Source organism: Eufriesea mexicana, unplaced genomic scaffold (assembly GCF_001483705.2).
Source record: "Eufriesea mexicana isolate 0111107269 unplaced genomic scaffold, ASM148370v2 scaffold1809, whole genome shotgun sequence".
Lineage (NCBI taxonomy): Eukaryota > Metazoa > Arthropoda > Insecta > Hymenoptera > Apidae > Eufriesea > Eufriesea mexicana.
The window spans coordinates 73,083-94,296 of NW_016909914.1; the positions used below are offsets into that span (position 1 = coordinate 73,083).

Sequence of the window (21,214 nt, forward strand, 5' to 3'; positions counted from 1 at the left end):
AATAACGGAACAAGTATTAGCGAATCAATAAGTATCTAAGAAATTACAAACCCGCGATACAACATCTCTGAAGCTTAAACTCTCTTTATAAATGACATTCCGAATTATATAAATAACGAAAGAAACGTTACCAAGAGATAGTAACAAATAAAGTACTATCTCTATAGGGTACCGATACATCACAGCATTGAAAGCATAATTACTCACGGATGCATCGATAAGCTCAGTGGGTGACAAACGAAGTGCTACCGACTGACGTTGGTTCGTGCAAGATTGGTGCAGAGAAACATTAATTTTATCATGTAAGATGTTCGAGAACAGGATTGAGGTGGGGCAAAATTGTGAGGGCGAGAAGCTATGAGGAGAATGGTTAGACATATGAGCAGAGGGAATGGGAAGGGAAAATCTTCTTGAGCGTCTTCATATAAATGCTGGCAGTACTTGTACACGGTACTGCAGATTCGATCTTGTTCAAACGGACGTCACACAGCAGCCATCATCATGCAGCATATAGTGAGTGATCGTTGTATATCGACACATAAGTGACATTAAACTAAAGTGGACGAGATTTCTCATTAGATATCGATCGACGTATTTCCAAGTCATCATTGTCATTGTATCGATCAGTTTTGTATATCAATTAGACTTATGACAGTATTACATTGTATTACATTGTTTGTCACAACGAATGAAGCTACTTGTTCATAGTCTCGCTCTTGATACTATTCTTTAATAAAAAATTCAACTATGTTAGATGACTTTATAATAGTATGATATTTTTAATTATGGTATTTTGATTTGTTATTTAAGACTGTTATTTTAAGTTACTTTTTGGTAATCGTTTTCTTCTCGAAAGAAGTTCCTTGAAAACCGTATTATGGGAATTATAGCTGAATGAAAATTTGAAAAAATGGCAAAGTAGGTTTATATAAATTCTAAAACGAACGTATTTGTTACTAATACCATCACATTTAACGTGATGTCGGATAAAAAATTTGAGAAATTTGATTCAATCTGAAAAAGAATAGTATAATCCAATTGTATGTTTCAAAAATATTTAGGAAAAATATTTTAAGTTTTGTACGATTACATTATTAATATTGTTCTATTTTTCTATTGTAAAATTGGTTTACATCAGATTATTACTAAAATCACTGTTTGATTACAGTTATTGGCCTTTACTTTATTTGGCTGTGCTGTTGCACAATATGGCGCATTCCGTGGCTTCCCAAACCAAAATGCTTACCGACCGACACCTAGGCCAACGATACAACCCCAATATACACCTCAGTATAAGTATGCAATTACATGCTTCTAAATAAAAAAAAAGAAGATTATTATAAATACTATTTTCTAATTTTTTCATTTAAAATAATAAAATATTATTTTTTAATTTAATAATAAAATTTTATAAATTTTTATCTATTTCCTAAATTTTATCTATATCTATATCTATATCTATATCTATATTTACATTTATTTATTTGTATTTTATATTTCACATTTTGTATGAAATATAGATATATTTCTCTATTTATATATCTATATTTCATACATTTCTTTTGCGATTAACGTTCAGATCAAAGTTAATTAACTTGAAATAATTATTCAACGACGAATTATCTGCAGCAATTGAAAATACTAATTTAAATTGTGAAAAATGATAAATAATATAGTTAAAAATGATAACACTTCCTTGTGTTATCGAAGTACTACTGAAAAAGATAAGTACTAAATCAAATATGAAATATAAAATTCCGAGATATGAAAATACATATTAAATTTCGAAAATTTAAAACTGTGTGAATATTAAATTTAAAGAATTAAGAATTTCAACGAATATTCAATTTTAAAAATTTTAAATTGTACAAAATAGTAAGCTCAGAGAAATAAAAATTATGGCACGTATTAAAATTTTTAAATTGTTTACTGTAATACATATTAAAGTCCAAGAATAAAAAATTTTGAACGAATATAAAAAAATAATAAAGTTAAAAAAGCTTGAAAATTTTTTTGAATATTAAATGTAAAAAATTATAAATTGCAATCAATATCAAAATTTAATTTAAAAAATTTTTAATTATAGCGTGTATAAAAAATAAGTAATATTACATTTTTCATGAATATTAGAAATTATAATAAATATTAAATTTTACATGTTAAATGTAACAAATTTTTTACGTTACACTTCGCGTTTAATATATGATTTTTCTATACATTTTTCTATAAAGGTAAATTTCTATTATCTTTACAGTAATCCTGGAAGGTTTATAGCTATACGAAGTCAACAAAAGGATTCTTACCCAGATGGAACTTATACATTCAGCTATGATACCGAAAACGGAATTTCAGTCGCAGAAAGCGGACGTCCACAAGGCACTGCACAAGGACAGGGAGAGGTAAATTTCTGTTATTATAATATAATCGCTTTCACGCTTTCCGTATTTCTTTCATATTATATACTGCATCTGGGTATTATGTATCATTTTCTATTTAAAAAATCTAACTCTTTGTAGCAAAAGTTTGATCGAAAAAATGATTTACATCTTACCGTGCTAAACCAAGCTCTATTTTTGCAATACGAAAATCAGTTTATCAAAATAAATTTGAACATATTTATGTACTAAAGAAATGACTTACTCCGTCAAAATCTTTACTTCAAACTATTGCCCATCGTCATTACAATTGTCATAAATTTTGAACATACTTCGTTTAAAATACTTTTAAACAATTATTTTATTTTATTCACAAATATTATGAAAAAGGATATGAATATTAAGAAAAAGAATACTAATATTATAAAAATATTATGAAAAAATATTGATATTACGAAGATTTCACGAAACAAAAATTAATATTACAAAGAAACAAAAATACCAATACTATATAAACATGAAAAAATTGCTTTTTACCATTTTTCTGCATGATAATTTATATTTTATTTCAAAAGTTATTTAAAGTAAGCTCAGAGAAATAAAAATTATGGCACGTATTAAAATTTTTAAATTGTTTACTGTAATACATATTAAAGTCCAAGAATAAAAAATTTTGAACGAATATAAAAAAATAATAAAGTTAAAAAAGCTTGAAAATTTTTTTGAATATTAAATGTAAAAAATTATAAATTGCAATCAATATCAAAATTTAATTTAAAAAATTTTTAATTATAGCGTGTATAAAAAATAAGTAATATTACATTTTTCATGAATATTAGAAATTATAATAAATATTAAATTTTACATGTTAAATGTAACAAATTTTTTACGTTACACTTCGCGTTTAATATATGATTTTTCTATACATTTTTCTATAAAGGTAAATTTCTATTATCTTTACAGTAATCCTGGAAGGTTTATAGCTATACGAAGTCAACAAAAGGATTCTTACCCAGATGGAACTTATACATTCAGCTATGATACCGAAAACGGAATTTCAGTCGCAGAAAGCGGACGTCCACAAGGCACTGCACAAGGACAGGGAGAGGTAAATTTCTGTTATTATAATATAATCGCTTTCACGCTTTCCGTATTTCTTTCATATTATATACTGCATCTGGGTATTATGTATCATTTTCTATTTAAAAAATCTAACTCTTTGTAGCAAAAGTTTGATCGAAAAAATGATTTACATCTTACCGTGCTAAACCAAGCTCTATTTTTGCAATACGAAAATCAGTTTATCAAAATAAATTTGAACATATTTATGTACTAAAGAAATGACTTACTCCGTCAAAATCTTTACTTCAAACTATTGCCCATCGTCATTACAATTGTCATAAATTTTGAACATACTTCGTTTAAAATACTTTTAAACAATTATTTTATTTTATTCACAAATATTATGAAAAAGGATATGAATATTAAGAAAAAGAATACTAATATTATAAAAATATTATGAAAAAATATTGATATTACGAAGATTTCACGAAACAAAAATTAATATTACAAAGAAACAAAAATACCAATACTATATAAACATGAAAAAATTGCTTTTTACCATTTTTCTGCATGATAATTTATATTTTATTTCAAAAGTTATTTAATCTATTCGTCAATACCACGCAAACTAAGCGATACCGAATCAAAAATAAAAATCCATTTTATTCTATCAAAAAATAAATATTTAGAAATATAACTCATACCGTGTACACTTTGTAAATAAACGAACTCTAATTTTCTTTGTATTATTTCACAGGTTGTCCAAGGGAGATTTTCATACCCTGCACCAGATGGAACTCCTATCACTGTGGAATATACAGCGGATGAAAATGGTTTCCATCCTCAAGGTGCACATTTGCCAACTCCTCCTCCCATTCCAGAAGCAATCAGACGAGCTCTTGCCGCTAATCCTCCTGGACCCGACGATTCAGACTATAGGCAACCATATAACCCAAATATTTACCGAAGATATTAAATAAAATATTAACTAACTAAATGATTTTAAGAATGTCTAAGCTTGCATTTAATCTTTATTGCCTTATAATCTGACCTGATGTGTGTAAATATGTATATCATGCATAACCAACGAGATACCAACGTTCAAATCTATATAACAGTCACTCTACGTTAGATAAATAAATTTTTTTATCTGTTCTCACTTCATTCATGTCCTACATTTTTCCTCCGTTTAAAAGTATTTGTCACATTGCCAAGCAACCGATGAAATTCTTTCTCCGGTATTTGAACCACATTTAAAGTAAGGTTATGTTATGCAACACGTAAGTTTACGTAATGAGCAATAGGAATTAGACGCTTATCTTCATAATTCGTCGTACTTAGAGCACATTAAAATGCAGTCATCTTGTAACTAGTAGAATCAAGTGATCTTTCCCGCGCTATAACTCGTTCTTTAGACACGTTGCATCTTAAAATTTATTGAGATCGGGAAGCAAGTGTGAGGAGCTCGCATATGAAGAGGCACCAGGAGACTAGCATCTAAGAAGAAGACTAAGGTGTCAATAATAATGTTTGTATTATGTAATTAGGATGATGTATGTTCCTGTGTTTATGATACAAGATATAATATCCTAGTGATAGATCGGTATGAAAAGTATACATTTACATAACCATTAGAATATTCTAACTTGTCCAACACGCACGTTGCTTAAACATTTCATATTGCTCGCAGCTAAAACATGTAAAGAGGCCTCCTGTAAAGAGGCTTTGAAACATATTAGGTGACATTTCCAAACTTGTTCTGCAATGAGCAGAAATTTCTGCCAACTTTTACTCCTTTTTTTCCATTGAATATTTACCGTTGATTAAAAAATAAAAAATTTACTTAAAAAATGGAAAATGATTTATTTATATGTAACTATTTATTTCTAATTATTTAATTTAATTTAAAAAAGAAATTAAATTATTTTATTTTACTTGAAAAAATGACATCAACTTTTAACTCGGGATATTATTCAAAAACGTGGAATAAAAGTAGAAGAAATTATTTGTTACTGGCACGAAGTGACACTTTTAAAATGAAATTTACAATAAAAGAATATTTAAAAGAAAAAAAAAAAAGAGAAATATTTCTCAAAAACAATTCTCACATCAGTGTTAAAAATCAAAGTAACATTCCGAGTATTCAACGATATATCGAAACATAAATTTCGCGATGACCTAATATCGAAACTTCTTTTCAAAAATCCATGGTAACTCATACTTGCCAGTAACAAACTTCTTACGGAATACGAATTTTTAAAAACACTCGTATAAAATCAAAACGATGCTCCAAAAAAGACATATGTCTTAATGGTCCTCTCAATATTCGCAATCATAGATGTGACCTCGCGAGTGAACAGTATCGTAGCCTGTGCAAGGTCAAGATCAATCGAATTCGATTAGAAGAAACAAATGAACTTTCTCACGTGTGTTGAGCAACTCGTGAATACCACTTAATACCAAATCGTAGATGTGTGTAACGGATCACAATCACAATGAAATACAGTCTGGCCCATAACGTAACTTGTGAACTCGTACCTTAATACTACGGGAAAGCATGCTAGTTGAACTTCAATTGCACCATGCCTCTGACAGATACGCAAGAATTGCGGTAAATGAAGAGGGCTGGGATGAATACAGGTGAAAGTGTTCTATTGGATCTTTCATTATCTTACATTTTTCTGCAGATCATCCCGGTCAAGGACTGGCTAACACGAACGATGCAACTTGGGCGGTTCCTGCACTTCCTTTCAGAGGTTCATCCACCTGAATCAGTAACAATCACGTATAAATATCGGGTATACTTGTATCGTATGTGTAACAGTATAATTGGTCCAACTATAATACAGATTTGAACATTTTCTTCCTTTTAATCTGAATGTTAATCGTGAGAACTAGACAATCGTTAGGTAAATCGAAATGTATTATATTTTTCTTTATTTGATAATGAAAATGATCATGCTCCATTTAAGATGATATAGATTAAATAGATTAAAAAAATTAATTTTGTAATAATATTTTTTTTATTTCTTATTTTTCTAAGAATTTTGGTCTTTTTTTAAACTTTTATTCATATTTCTCTTTTTTGCTTAAGTCGATGGTGCTTATGTTTCTTTTATTCAATAATGATAATGCTTGTACCTGAATGGGGTTTATGGAGTTTACATAGATTATAAAAATTAGTCAGTTGCAATTATATTTTAGTTTCTATTTTACTAAAAATCTTATCCTTTTCTGTTACATGGTTCACGTCTTCTCGTTTGAATCTATTTTCAATTACTATCGGTAATAATTTTGGTAATAATTTTAATGAATAATACTATGTTTGATGCAAAATACGCAATAATTATTTTTGAAAATATTTTTAATTCTATAGTGCTAGGATTTTCCTTATTTACGAGGGGAAGAATTAAGGGAAGAAGAGTAAGGAAAGGAAACTAATAATTGCTGCATATTATTTAGCATTATTGCAACGATATAGTGATATAATGGTAAGTAATGAAGTAAAAGTAAAAAAGATAAGAATACACGATGTGTTACTTCTAAATTATGTAGAGTTATATCAAGTGAAATTTTCTATATGCACTATCGAAATACTAATATTTCAATTAAAATACCTTCCAATTTGTTTACCTCTTCGTAGGAAATGACAAGTTGCACCAGTCAGTGTACTAATATATTTGTACAATTCCTAATTTCTTACTTTTATAATACTGAAATCCGGTTAAAGTAAAGAAATTAGGAAATTGATTGCCATAGATTTTTACAATTAGGATAAGGATAAGTATTATAAAATATATTTAAAAATATCAAGCTTACAAAAAATAGTACTTTTTAAAATCACATGAATATTAACTAAAAACGCAATTTGAAATGACGTAAATTCACGTCAACGGCTGGAAATTTATTTAAAAAATAAAATTTAACTGCATATGTCTTCTATTCGTTCGTTTAGGAAAAACTTATTCACATCAGATTATATGTTGCTTAAAATCATTCGATTCTTTTTTTAAACATTTTTTATTAGCATCAGCTGTTTCACGATTTTCGAAGATTTCCAAATATTTAAAAAAGTATAAAATTTGTGTTTCAATATTTCAGAGTACTATATTAAGATTTATTTTGCTTGAAAATATATAATTGTTATAAGAGAAAAGTGGTAATTTAATTTATTTTCAAATTATCTTAAATTATTTATATATATATTTTTTTCCTTTTTTCAAATTATTCGAAAAATATATAAAAATTCTATCTACACGTTCAACTAACTTCGATAAACATTAACATAATCGTAGAAATACTGCATAAATCCTCTAGTGCAATATCTTTAACATATAAATTACAGTCTTATTTGTTTATTGAAAATTTAAACAGGGAAGATATCGAAATATTTTCAAATTTGATTTACTAATTCTCTTACACGGTACAAATACTTCTTGAATTGCATGATAATGATACAATTTATTAAACTAAATTCACTTGTTTCAAATGGTAAAGATAATTTTTTTTCATAAATAAGAATGAAGTTTGATAATATAAATAATATAAATGTATCTTAAAATATTGTACATTAATTCTGTGTTTTGCTATGATAATATTAATAGAAAAATTTATATGTATGATTCGATAAAAGCGTAATCTTATTTATCTATACGGATAACATATTGTTTCGGGAAATAGTAGTTCACAGTTATTAACATAGAGGACAGCAGAAAGAGTTGCTTTTTTGCTAGTAATCGCAAGTAAGAACATAACCAAATATCATTTTTCATCTATTTCTTTACGAGTTAAATCAAGTGCACTTGTTTTCTAATTTTTGAAAGCATCTGACAAATAGAAAAATGCCTGATCATTTGGGTGATGATATGCGAAAAATAAAAAATGAAGAGGGAAAAGAAGAGAAGGAAATAAAATGTAAGTTTTCCTATTAATTACGTATTCGCCATTAATTGTTGTAATTTAACGATTTATTGTAAACTTATTATTCTTTTAGCTCTGGATGATGGAGATATTGCTCTACTTAAAACTTATGTAAGTACAACTGTAGAATAAGTTTGACAGATAAATAAGACAAATTGAACTTTCAAAAATGCTTGAAATTAACTCATCAGAGATGAAATTAACATACCATTTTTATACAGGGTCAAGGACAATATACAAAAAGTATTAAAGGTGTTGAAGATGATATACAAACAATAATTAAACGTGTTAATGAATTGACTGGAATCAAAGAATCCGATACCGGTCTTGCACCACCTGCTTTGTGGGATTTAGCTGCAGATAAACAAACTTTACAAAATGAACAGCCATTACAAGTTGCACGTTGCACTAAAATAATTAATATAATTTTAGATGATCCTAAATACATTATAAATGTTAAACAGTTTGCAAAGTTTGTAGTTGACTTAGCAGATTCAGTTGCTCCAACTGACATTGAAGAAGGTATGCGAGTAGGAGTAGATCGTAATAAATATCAAATTCACATACCTCTCCCACCAAAAATTGATCCAACTGTGACAATGATGCAAGTTGAAGAAAAACCTGATGTCACATATAGTGATGTAGGTGGCTGCAAAGAACAAATTGAAAAATTGAGAGAAGTTGTTGAAACCCCTTTACTTCATGTTAGTACTTTGTAATTACTGAATTATGTTTTTTATATGTATAACAATAATAGTAGTTTATTTATTACAGCCAGAAAAATTTGTTAATTTGGGAATTGAGCCACCTAAAGGAGTATTATTGTTTGGACCACCAGGTACAGGAAAAACTTTATGTGCTAGAGCTGTAGCTAATAGAACAGATGCTTGTTTTATTCGTGTTATTGGTTCAGAATTAGTTCAAAAATATGTTGGTGAGGTAAGTACAACATGTTTCAACTTAAACCTATTGGATGAAACTTAATAAATAAATGGAAAACATAAGAGTAGACAACAGAAAATTTTAAGGATATAAATAAACATGATATAAATCTACAAATAAAATATTTGTTTTTTAACCTATAAAAAATGACATCAATCAGTCTAACTATATTTTTCTCTTGAATTTTTAAAAATATATAAAGAAAAATACAAAATATGTATTTCTTTAAAAATTCTTTATTTATTTGTATTGCCATATAAAAATTTATTTAGATTATAATGCATCAAAAATCTTTACAAATTAGCAAAATTTGTTAAAAATATCTTCTTAAATATTAAATTCAGTATAGGTAGTCTATATAATTTCGTATACATAGAATAAAACTAAGAAATTACCTGGTAAATTTCAATTCCTCTCTAATAAAAGTACTTGTATAATAAAAATAATATTTTATTTTCTAAAATAAACATCTTATATTACTATTGCTAACAGGGTGCCCGTATGGTAAGAGAATTATTTGAAATGGCACGTAGTAAAAAAGCATGTTTGATATTTTTTGATGAAATTGATGCCATTGGTGGAGCTCGATTCGATGATGGTGCTGGAGGTGATAATGAAGTGCAGCGTACTATGCTTGAACTTATTAATCAATTAGATGGGTAAAAAATGCTATTTACTTCACTTTTATTTTTGAATATTTCTAAGAATTCATAACACAAATAACAATTATATTTATATGATTTAAAATATTTCAGTTTTGACCCACGAGGTAATATTAAAGTATTAATGGCAACGAACAGACCAGATACATTAGATCCAGCATTAATGAGACCAGGACGTTTAGATAGAAAAGTAGAATTCGGATTGCCAGACTTAGAAGGACGTACACATATCTTTAAAATTCATGCACGTTCAATGAGTGTTGAAAGAGACATTAGATTTGAACTTCTTGCGCGTTTATGCCCCAATAGTACTGGAGCTGAGATTCGTTCTGTTTGTACAGAAGCTGGTATGTTTGCGATTCGTGCACGTCGTAAAGTAGCTACAGAAAAAGACTTTTTGGAAGCTGTAAACAAAGTAATTAAGTCATATGCTAAATTTTCTGCAACTCCGAAATATATGACATATAATTAAATTTTTGGTCAACTATCCTTGTTTGTTTTGAACTATTTATATGAATACAATAACATTGTATTGATAATTATAATATACAAATTAATTCTGAATTATAAAATACACAATAAACCACAGTTTGTTTTTTACTTAGTATTATCTTTTTTTTATTCCTATACATATTTTTAATTTAAAATAATACATCCTTTTTTAAACTTCATCATTCTCCTTAATATAAACACCATTGGTTTCTAAAATTTCATGAAAATTGAATTTTAACGACGCATTTGGTTTGTTAATTAATAAAGATATCATTCCAAGTTCATCTCCATGCCAAGAAATTTTAAACCGTTGACACATCTGCACAAAGTTAAAAATTTGTTACTTCGTATAGAAAAACATTTTCATATTTTTTAATGATATAAAACTATTTGAGTTATATTTATTACACAATAAATTAGATAATAAATATATTACATTACAAAATATAATAAATAAATAAATTTATAACACATAATACATATACATTTATTTATACATTTATATATACATGTGTACTGAATTTATTTATACATATTTTTATAAAGCCATACATATTAAACTCAGCTCCAACAATAAATTAAGAAGTAATTCATTTCCATTTAAGTGAGAAAGTGAAAACTTTTGAATAGGTATGACTTTCTTAACATGTAGCAATATGAAAACTTTTAGACCTCAAATTTTAAAACTACACTTTTTTCATGATTTGAATTTCTTAAAACTAAAGTTCAAAAAATATATAGAATAATAAATCGATTGCAACATGTTTATTTTTGATTTTAGAATAAATTGATCAGACATTTTAAAATTTTTACTTCACTCTGTAAATACTATAAATTTACAAAGTCTTAGACCATTTTCCTTGTACTACCTTCCACAACTAGTTTTAACATTCAATTACTAAATTTATAAAAAATAAAAAGTACAGAAGACAATAGATTCATATTGTGCAATAATATATATAAGAAGATACGTGGTCGATTGCTATTATTTTTTGTCACAGCCCGACTCACAGAATTAATGATCATAAAAATAATACAGGATGTTTCAGTACTTCTAGTCACCTGAATTTTCTTCATTATATTTAAAAATACATTATTTACAAAAGTTGTTGTAAATATAAGAAAAAGTTGTTACAATTTCTTAACATAATACGTTAATCAAATTTATTATTAAATTTATTTATATGAAAAAGAACTAGATAAAACTGAAATAAGGAAACTAAGTGGAAACACTAAACCATCTCTATATTTTTTATATAACTTTATCATATATTGACTTAGTTTTTTTAATAAAAAGTATCATATAAATTATATTTTCTTTTAATCTTCATAAATTTAAATCCTTAAAATTATAATATAAATAAAATTCAAAATTTATTTATCTGTAAAAATTAGACATTAAATTAATATACATGGACAACTAAAAACTCAAATTTCTACCGTAAATAATTTAGTTGATTGAAAAACGAAACATATTTTATCAGTTTTATTGAAAATATGCGCGAGCTCTCTAATACATAACGTTCACATTTACCGAGAACAATTGAATTATTATTTAATTGTCGATTATGTTTATAAATATTACAATATACACGAAAAATATAACTACATTTTTCTGAACTGTATACTTTTTCTATGTAATTCAATACAATTGAATTAAAATAATTCTTTAAATTTTAAGATATACTAAAAGTCTGATTTTATAAAATATTTCACATTTTTAACTATAAATATCTTGATTATATATAATTAAAGTTTGTAAACAAATTTTGCAATTTTTTTCCATTTTAATCAAACAAAATATAATCAATTCGAATTGTGTGCCTTATTATACATAGTATTTACTATTAATATGTATACAAATTTTTTCAATAAAATTTTTGATAAATTGTTACAAATTTCAAAACATAAGTTATTTTTATGTAACTATATTTTCTATTGTTATAATAAAGCAATACACTCATGTACATGTTAAGAAATTTTCAGCAAAACTTTAAAAAATTATAAATAAATAAAAAAAAGTGCATCTTTTTTGTTTTAATTGTGAAAATAGATTCTTCTGAATAATGTTCTTTTATACTTCAGAAATTTTTAATAATATACTAAGCAATTAAATATTAGTTTTTAAAAATCAAGTGACTTTTTATGCACATACTTTAAAAAAGCCTTGAGAAATCATTGAAAGTTGAAAACTTACTCTTAGTAATAACACCTGCATATTTTGTTCTGCAAAACGTCTAGCAATACAAGATCTAGGACCATGACCAAAAGGTAACAATATATATGGGTGTATTGATTTTCCACGGTATATTTTATTGCTGCTTTCTGAATGTTCTCGCAGCCATCTCTCTGGTATAAATGAATCTGGTTTATTAAAGTACTTAGGAAGACGACAAATAATTTGATTCTGTGTGACAACAACAGTCTAAAAAAAAAATGAATATACAAAATATGACAAATACAGATAAAAAATTTTTTATTCAAACATGTTTACTTAGGTTTTCAAAATATAATCAAAGATGAAATAAAATAAAACTTTTATTCATCAAAAATCGATTCTGCTAAAACTTATATATTGTATAATTTATGTTATATAAAAATTTATAACTTACCCCTTTAGGTACTTGATAATTATTAAGAACAACATCAGTTTGTAATATACGGCCAATTCCTACAGAGATAGGATTTAATCGTAAACTTTCCTTAATAACAGATTTGGTATAAAAAGCATTTCGTAAAATATCTGCTGTTATTGGTTGATTATGATGAGCTAACAATTGTTGAGTTTCAATCCTTAATTTGTTTTGAATATCTTGATTCTTTGCAAGATGATATAAAGCAAAAGCTGTACTATAAGTGGTCTAGAAAAAGAAAAATTTATTTGTTTAATTTAACTTTTTTTTAAACAATTAACAAAAATGCAAAATAATAGTTAATAAAATGAATATTCTAAAATAAAAATTATTGTATTTTAAGGTATAATTATACTTTATATTATGATATACAAACATTACATTTTATATTGAGGTACAAACTCTACAAGATAAAATTTTATTTAGTTTCCTTTAATGCATGAATAAGCATGTTCAACCTTAATAAGTAAATTTTTAATTTGTAAATAGTAATAATTTTCTAAACTTTGTATGTATTTAATTAATGAGTACAATGAGTATGCACCTACAAAAATTAGACTGTTAATTGTATTTTTTATTTTAATGATAAATATGCCTATTAAAATGCACATATTACATGACAATTTTCAACATTAAGTATAGCATTAGTTATATGTATAATTATGGATATTAATGATATTTACAGTATCTATACCAGCAAGTAACATATCACAAGCCATGCCCACAATATCCTTAATGTCCAGAGCAGGATTTTCTAAATAAGCATTTAGAAATGATTTGTTATGCTGTGATTTCATGTCCCTTTGTTTCTGTGATACCAGTTCTAAAGCAACCCTAATGCATTAAAGAAAGTATAAAATGCAAAAATAACAATTAAAAATAAATTATTTATAGTGTAAAGCATGAAATACTTAAGTTATTTTTGTTAGGTTTAAGACTTATTTACACTTATGTCTGTTTATGATAAATATTAACAAGTACTTTAAATATATTAAAACTTTTGCTATTTGTGTTTTTATAATTTCAATTTAAATGATTATGTATAATAAACTTTGCATATGTTTTGTATCATTAATTTTAATTAAACAAATATTGTTACATATGTATATATGGTTTTAATAGTGTAAATATTATCAATCATTTGTATAATTCATATATAATTTTAATGAAAGTTATAGTTTTTAAGACTTACGTAATATGCAAAATATGAACTATAAATATTAATTTTGTTATTATTTTGTTTCTACATGTAAAATTGAAGATTATTACTTACATTTCCATATATGCTTGTGCTTTGCGTAATTTTCGGTACAATGGTGTTTCAAAAAAGCGCCATAATTGCAAACCATTATCTAACTTTAAAATTACACTGTTTGTTGTAAAGGCAGCCTTAATTAACTTAGAACTTTTAGAATTTTCACATCTTTCTTCTTTTGAGAAACTATTCAATCTTATACCAAAAACAACCAAACATGTCACTGAAAAAGTTAAATAAACAAATTATAATGTAAATAAGATATAATAGTTAAATAAGAAACCATAAATAATATTTCATTTTTTATCAACATTTGTACTAAGAAATAATACTAGACAACTTTGAAATATTATTAAGATCTGTAAGAAAAAAATATTAATTTGGAAAAGAAGAAATTATAAAAAGCAGTACTATTATACTAAGTAATATGTCATATTACACTCAAGGTATAAGCGTGACAAAATTGGTAAGAAATCTTCAAATTTTTCATTGTTACATAACTCAACAAATTCTTGAATAACATGATCTGTTTCTTTTAAATAATTCATTACATCTTGAGGTTTGCTAGTAACTTTCTGAAATTCTTTTCGTAATCTCCACCATTCTGGTCCATTTCTGTAATTTGTAACATAAACTAAATTAATTTTATAAAATGTTATATACATATAATATTGCTAATACTATGTTCAATACTTATTTTATATAGTAATTATTTCATAAATAACAGAAACAAAATGGCAAAATTTCATATATATATATAACAAGAAATATAAATAATAAACTGCAAGTATGCACGATTAAGTGTACAAAATTTTTAGAAATAAATTGTTTTATTAAAGAATTATGTATCATATAAAACATATTATTAAGGGTTTAACAGTTAGTAAAAGAATAATAATAACATAAGATTTGAGAAATATGTAATTTTTCATGATATTTATTTATTAAATTCTAATTAATTCTATTCTTTAGTTAAAATTCGATTCAATATTTCATACATATTTTCTATATTGCAATACCTTAATTAAACATTTCTATGTATTCAGTTAATAATACAATGTGTTATAAGCATAAAAATATTTTAATGGATAATTATACACCTTTATTGTATTATATCATTTACATATAAATAAATATTTCATGTACTTACATACATATGATATATAAAGACATATTATTCTCATATCTAATACATAAATTATTTAGCATACTTTGCAAAAGAATAATCAAAACATGTTAAATGAAAAATTACATACAACATTCAATAGTGTATGATTGGTATTTTTATTTCTATTAGTTGAATTAAAAATTAAACATGCATTCAAACTTTTTATTTTTTATTACTTTTATTATCTTAATTTTTATTTATACAGCACTATTGCCACAATTTGCATACAATATGAATTATATTATAACAAGATTAAAATTATATATAACAAAAATTTTTGAAATCATTAAATATATTACAAATTGATATTTCTCTACTTTTCATTTTAGGTCCAAACAAAAAAGTATTTAGCGTGATTATATTTATCGCGAAATTATTAGTGATTAAGTAATAGAGACAATTAGCAATATAATTATAATCTTATTTAATATAAGTCGCGACATTTACGTTTAACCTAGTTTCAAGATTACACATATATAAATTTTGTACAAAGATATTGCATATATGTAGTACAGAATGTAATTTACTATACAATATAATATATTGTATTGAATATACTGAACGTAGTATAGTGCAATTTGCTGAAAACTATAGAAATACGTGTATTACGTGGGTAATAAACCTCCAGTCCTGTATACATCTGTACGATCTTTTCGATACTTTAAAAGAGCTAAATGACTTCTTCTTTCTGGATGTAATCCTGATTCCGCTTTGAAAATTTCAGCTATATCTTCTGGTCTAAATACCCATATAACATTTACGTTAGGTACTATTTCTTCACGTACTAACGGCCCAAAACGCTTCAACCTTTTTCTTCCACTTTCATATAAATTTGTAAAACTATATTCGCCTATCAAATATTACAATTTCAATAAAATAACAATAACAATATAATCGACTTGCAACATTAAGATATTAGTTTATACAGGCGACATTAAGTATAAACAATAGTAATTGAAATGAAAAGAATTTTAATTTTTTGATATCATTAAATTATTAAAAATATTTGTACTTGTTAAATTAGTAATAAAAATTAAAAAAACAACTTTGACCAACATGTTATACCCGTCATACTTTTATTTATTTGTATTATTAAGAGTATATTAAGAAACCTGTATTTAATCCTAGTCAAATATGTTATATATGCATGATAAATTTTACATTGAATTTTATTTTCTTACCAATAAACGGTAAATACTTGTAAAGTGTTCCAATGACAGGTAAAGATTTCGGTCCAGGAATATCATCGAAAGCTCCGGGTTGATTTGTTTTGATCTTACACTTTTTAAGGTCATCAGAGTAACATTTAACATACAGCTTTTTCTTTATCACAAATTGATTGTACTTTTTCAACCATTTGTACATTGCACTTGTACAATCATGCAAAAAAATAAATTGAAATAAATATTACAATTTTTTAACGTAAAAGATTTAACAACGATTCAAAAGTAAAGTAACCACACCAGATTGATTTTGCAGACTATGTATCTGGACCTTTTCGAGCTGAGCTTGTCCAAGAATGCGTCGCTTTCTTTTTATTTTATCATCTCTTTCTAACTTTGCTCCATCGTTCCCTGTCCAGTTTATACAAAGAATTTCAATGTGATGCGTACCCTCGCATGAATTCGATACGTCGGCGATAAAACGTCTTGACGAATTCTCTTACCTGCTACAATTTCCGAACAAAGTATTCTATAAAAACTTATATTTCTCAGAAATTTTAATTTAAAGTTGCAAAAATGGAATTTTATTCAATAACAAGTTAGTAATAATCATATTAATAATAACATAATTTATTTGTTTCTTTATTGTAAATTAAAATTTTCTTTTTATTCTATCACTTAAATGCAATTTATCTTGTAAAACAATCATAAAAGAGCAACTGCTATTTAGCAAGCAAGATGCCACAAGCATATCATAAATGCGATACAAGCAACAGGAAGAATAATAAAAATTTGCAAACCTCAGCTAATAGGACAAAAGCGGACTAGATGCTGTACATATATGTATTGGAAATAATAATAAATTTACAGCCACCTATGATGTTTGCGATAAGTATATTTGCATGGAGCACTCTCATTAAAGCTGAGCAATTATATGCCATCGATGAAATGAAAAAGTGTTACAATAAATGATGTGTTCACTATAAATTGCTTTTATTATTAACTTTCATTCCTCTTCTCTCTCTTTCTCTCATATTTTACATAAAAAAATTTCAAAGGATATAGTTGTAAAAAATAAAGGAATATATATGTATATGTTTTTGCGGAAAAAAAAACAGGATTGGACTAGTATTTCCCCGGAGTGTCGTTATCGTCCAAGTATTTTTAAGACTACAAGCTTATATTGGCAGCTTTTCCCAATCCTAATTTTCTGTCCAGTCCAACACTGAGGGAAAGTGACTGAAAATGTGTATTTAGAAGAATACACTTTCAATTGACACAGCTTAACCTTGAATGACTGAATAATGTGGAATAATGGTGGGGATCTCGAGTTCGAGAGGCCGCTAACATGTATTAGTGAAATATCGTTGTGGGTCACGAAAGACCCCGTTACCTTACAGCGAGTGACAGTACGCTGAAGGTTAATTAAGAGTATAGTATATTTTTAATTAAGCATAATGAATATAACGAAGTAATAATAATTCAAGTTTAATCAAGTTATTAACAATTTTTTATAGTATCCTAAGTGAAAAGGCAAAATTCAATTGAATACAAATTATGCACGTATATAATTTATTAATTATTTCAACGTGTAACTATTTTGTCTAATTTTTTAAGCTTTTAAATGTTTTATGATATTATATTAAAATATATGATTATTATCCACTATTTTCCGATAATTGATAGCATGATATAAATTATAATAACATGAAAATTATTTAGTAATCCTATTAAATCAATGTAAAAATTAGCATCACATACATTTTGTTATGTGAGAATGTGTCATCAATTATACATTATTATGGTCTTGTTATTAATTACTGTCTGATGTTGAAAATACTTTTTGAAATTTTTTTGTTGTACTGATTTATAGTTACTTGTGATGGAGCTACGATCTGTGATTATAATTTTTTGATGCTATTTTATTCATTATATGCTAAATAAAATATTCATGTAATGAATAAAATATACGTATTATTCATGCATTTTCTAAACTTTTATCGATCTCTTTATCTTTGCTTGACAGTCATTTCGTATTTAGAATTTCTAAAATATGTAAACTGAAAATTGTATACAAATTTTTATATATATTTCTACTTATAGAAATTATAAGAATACAAATTGTATTCTAATGTTTGTAAATTATAAGTATTTATGTTTTGTTTGTAAATAGATTTCTTAATGTACATGTATACATTATCTAAAAAAAGGAAAACATGTTTTAATCCTTTTTGAAAATGTACCTTTGTGAATCGCTATTTCGCATTATATTTTCCCATTTATCCTTCCTACAAAACGATACTTATTCTAAGTCATAATAAATTCAAAATGAGAATATTATTTAAAATCCAACTAATTGTAAAGTGATAATATAAACATTAATACAAAGATTAAATAATATAAATAAGATCTAAAAAATATAAAACCTTTTTATTTTCGTAGATAAAAATCTGTTAGCACTCTACAGAAATTAAAATTGTAATACAATTTAGAAAATGTTTATGAAATAAGTATGAAGAACTTTTATGAAAAGTTTATGAAAACTACTAGTTTATGGAACACTAGTATGAAAAACAAATAAAATTAGTTAATCGTTAAATTACTAATCGATGGATGACTGTGGCGTTAATTTTTAAATTAATTTTTTAAATTCAAATTTTAATTATTATATAGGAATATGTAATATATAAGAAATGTATATATCTAAGAAATATACTTACATCTGTTTAGTTGTTTAAAATTTATTTATAGTTTTCAAATAATACAAATAATAATTTGAACTCATAAAAGAATTATTTATAAAATTCTGATACATATGAATAAAAAGTAAAGAGAATTATGGTTATAAAATTAATAGTTTTAGAGATGGAAAATTATAAAAACTATTGAAGACAATTAAATCAACGGTATTTTGCTTTTAAACAATTTACATAGATAACGTTTATGTACGTGGCCATTGAAGACTCAACGGTAACTAATGACTCGACATTGACGATAACAAATGTTGTAAGATTGACCGATGAGAAAAAATGCAAAAAATTGCTCGATGAAAAGAAATTGCTGGATGAAAAAAAATTGTTTGCTTTAAAAAATAATAGTAAAAATGTTGTGGGTGTTTTCCGATAAAACTGTGGAAAATAATATGATACATAACCTAGAACTTTGAAATAGAATGAATATCTGAATAATTTAGTAATATTTTTTATAAAAAATTATTGTTTTCTAATATTATTATTTGATATTGCTAATAATGCTATTTGATCTCTTTCCATTTATTTGAAAGTAGAGTAGTATATAGTAGTATAGATACTGTGCTCTCACTTGATCAATTCTTTTTGGAGTCACTATAATGCACAAAGTCCAATTGTGTATTCTCCCAGCGATGTGCATTGGATAATGCTAATGTCAATGATAGGTCAACTTTGAGAGTTCATCTCAGTTCATCTCAGTTTATACAAACATTATATGTAGGTAGTGTTCCAAAAACGCTTTGATACAAGTTACACTAACATACAATAAAGAAAATAGATTTTAATTAAAAAATTTCCGAATTGACTTTTGTAGACTTCTTCAAGGACATTACAAGACCAAATAAATGATAGCTTAATCTTCCTCAAAACCATTGAGGGAGACAACTGATGTCTAACAATTTTTTCATATTTTTCGTTTTTCTTTTTTCGAGGTTTCGTACTGGGAAATTGAAATGAGACACCTTGTATATCACAGGACAGTAGTACTAGTGTTAAAAGTGTGAGAAATTCTTTGCCAGATTGGCGACATTTGATCTATTTGACATTATTCGATATTTATAATTCTACCTTTTGAAATATCAGATCCTATGGAATCTTTCATACTAAATTTTTTAAATATGCTAAGAGTTTTGACCAATAAGGACTAAACTAATTTAGTTAGTTACGAATTTTAGTTACGAAGTTAATTTAATTATGAATTTAATACCATGTAAATAAAAATGTTACATCTTGTATTAACTGAATTCATCTTTATATTTTCATTTTTCTGTACGATATTATAAAAGAAGGAAAATAAAATAAAATATGTGTCCATTTAAAAAATTAAAGGTGACCCTAAAGTATTTCGGAAATTTTCATTACTTTTATATGTTGCCTACTCAACTTAGCTTATGAATAACTGCTAATTAAAAATTGTTTTTATTATATTATCACATATGGTTACAGAGTCGTGCCGACCGTTAGAATGAACAACCGTTAGAGCGAATAAAATGTATACTCTGCTTACGTTCATTGATACACGAAAATTTAGCAGATTCCAGAGATATTTTAATCAATTTTTATTTACAACTCGCAAACAGAGTTTCAAATGTATTATCATTATCCTCTATTCGCAATATACTTGCGTATAATTTCAGAATAAAATTTACATGATTGAGTGAAAACTTGGGTATAATCATATAGAAGGTTGAATATAAAATGAAACTTGAGAATGTCTGTTTGATGACAAACACGAGATATGTACCTAATTTAAATGCAGTAGAAATACAAGAGTGTCACTTTGAAGCATTTA

At 25.8% G+C, this 21,214-nt stretch overlaps 3 protein-coding genes across 3 annotated transcripts; 2 read left to right on the forward strand and 1 right to left on the reverse strand.

The window, feature by feature from the left end:
* The first annotated feature begins 445 nt into the window (after positions 1–445).
* LOC108549012 (endocuticle structural glycoprotein SgAbd-2) lies at positions 446–4,550 on the forward strand. The gene is made up of 4 exons (XM_017902211.1): positions 446–513; positions 1,169–1,296; positions 2,255–2,399; positions 4,195–4,550. Exons 1-4 carry the CDS (start codon positions 502–504, stop codon positions 4,411–4,413), a joined length of 504 nt encoding a protein of 167 aa, XP_017757700.1. The 5' UTR covers positions 446–501; the 3' UTR covers positions 4,414–4,550.
* A 3,628-nt stretch (positions 4,551–8,178) lies between these two features.
* Positions 8,179–10,540, forward strand: Rpt1 (26S proteasome regulatory subunit Rpt1). The gene is made up of 6 exons (XM_017902205.1): positions 8,179–8,351; positions 8,431–8,468; positions 8,579–9,061; positions 9,132–9,296; positions 9,792–9,958; positions 10,055–10,540. The coding sequence occupies exons 1-6, from the start codon at positions 8,279–8,281 to the stop codon at positions 10,431–10,433; spliced, it is 1,305 nt and encodes a 434-aa protein (XP_017757694.1). The 5' UTR covers positions 8,179–8,278; the 3' UTR covers positions 10,434–10,540.
* An 82-nt stretch (positions 10,541–10,622) lies between these two features.
* Positions 10,623–17,547, reverse strand: dib (Cytochrome P450 302a1, mitochondrial). Its single transcript, XM_017902193.1, has 10 exons — positions 17,473–17,547; positions 16,973–17,178; positions 16,691–16,878; positions 16,119–16,359; positions 14,781–14,956; positions 14,360–14,564; positions 13,770–13,920; positions 13,066–13,314; positions 12,651–12,878; positions 10,623–10,772 (listed from the first exon to the last, which is right to left on the reverse strand). The coding sequence occupies exons 3-10, from the start codon at positions 16,872–16,874 to the stop codon at positions 10,623–10,625; spliced, it is 1,584 nt and encodes a 527-aa protein (XP_017757682.1). The 5' UTR covers positions 16,875–16,878; positions 16,973–17,178; positions 17,473–17,547.
* Between the last annotated feature and the right edge of the window lie 3,667 nt (positions 17,548–21,214).

What these genes read in the sequence shown, in the direction of transcription:
- LOC108549012 (XM_017902211.1), top strand. An exon ending in CAATATACACCTCAGTATAA is followed by an intron (nt 1,297 to 2,254) that starts GTATGCAATTAC and finishes TTATCTTTACAG; the next exon opens with TAATCCTGGAAGGTTTATAG. An exon ending in CTGCACAAGGACAGGGAGAG is followed by an intron (nt 2,400 to 4,194) that starts GTAAATTTCTGT and finishes ATTATTTCACAG; the next exon opens with GTTGTCCAAGGGAGATTTTC.
- dib (XM_017902193.1), bottom strand. Translation starts at nt 16,874, where the DNA reads ATGTACAAATGGTTGAAAAAGTACAATCAATTTGTGATAAAGAAAAAG. An exon ending in ACTGGAGGTTTATTACCCAC is followed by an intron (nt 14,957 to 16,118) that starts GTAATACACGTA and finishes TACAAATTACAG; the next exon opens with AAATGGACCAGAATGGTGGA. An exon ending in ATTATCAAGTACCTAAAGGG is followed by an intron (nt 12,879 to 13,065) that starts GTAAGTTATAAA and finishes TTTTTTTTTTAG; the next exon opens with ACTGTTGTTGTCACACAGAA.
- Rpt1 (XM_017902205.1), top strand. Translation starts at nt 8,279, where the DNA reads ATGCCTGATCATTTGGGTGATGATATGCGAAAAATAAAAAATGAAGAG. An exon ending in AGAAGAGAAGGAAATAAAAT is followed by an intron (nt 8,352 to 8,430) that starts GTAAGTTTTCCT and finishes TTATTCTTTTAG; the next exon opens with CTCTGGATGATGGAGATATT. An exon ending in TTGAAACCCCTTTACTTCAT is followed by an intron (nt 9,062 to 9,131) that starts GTTAGTACTTTG and finishes TATTTATTACAG; the next exon opens with CCAGAAAAATTTGTTAATTT.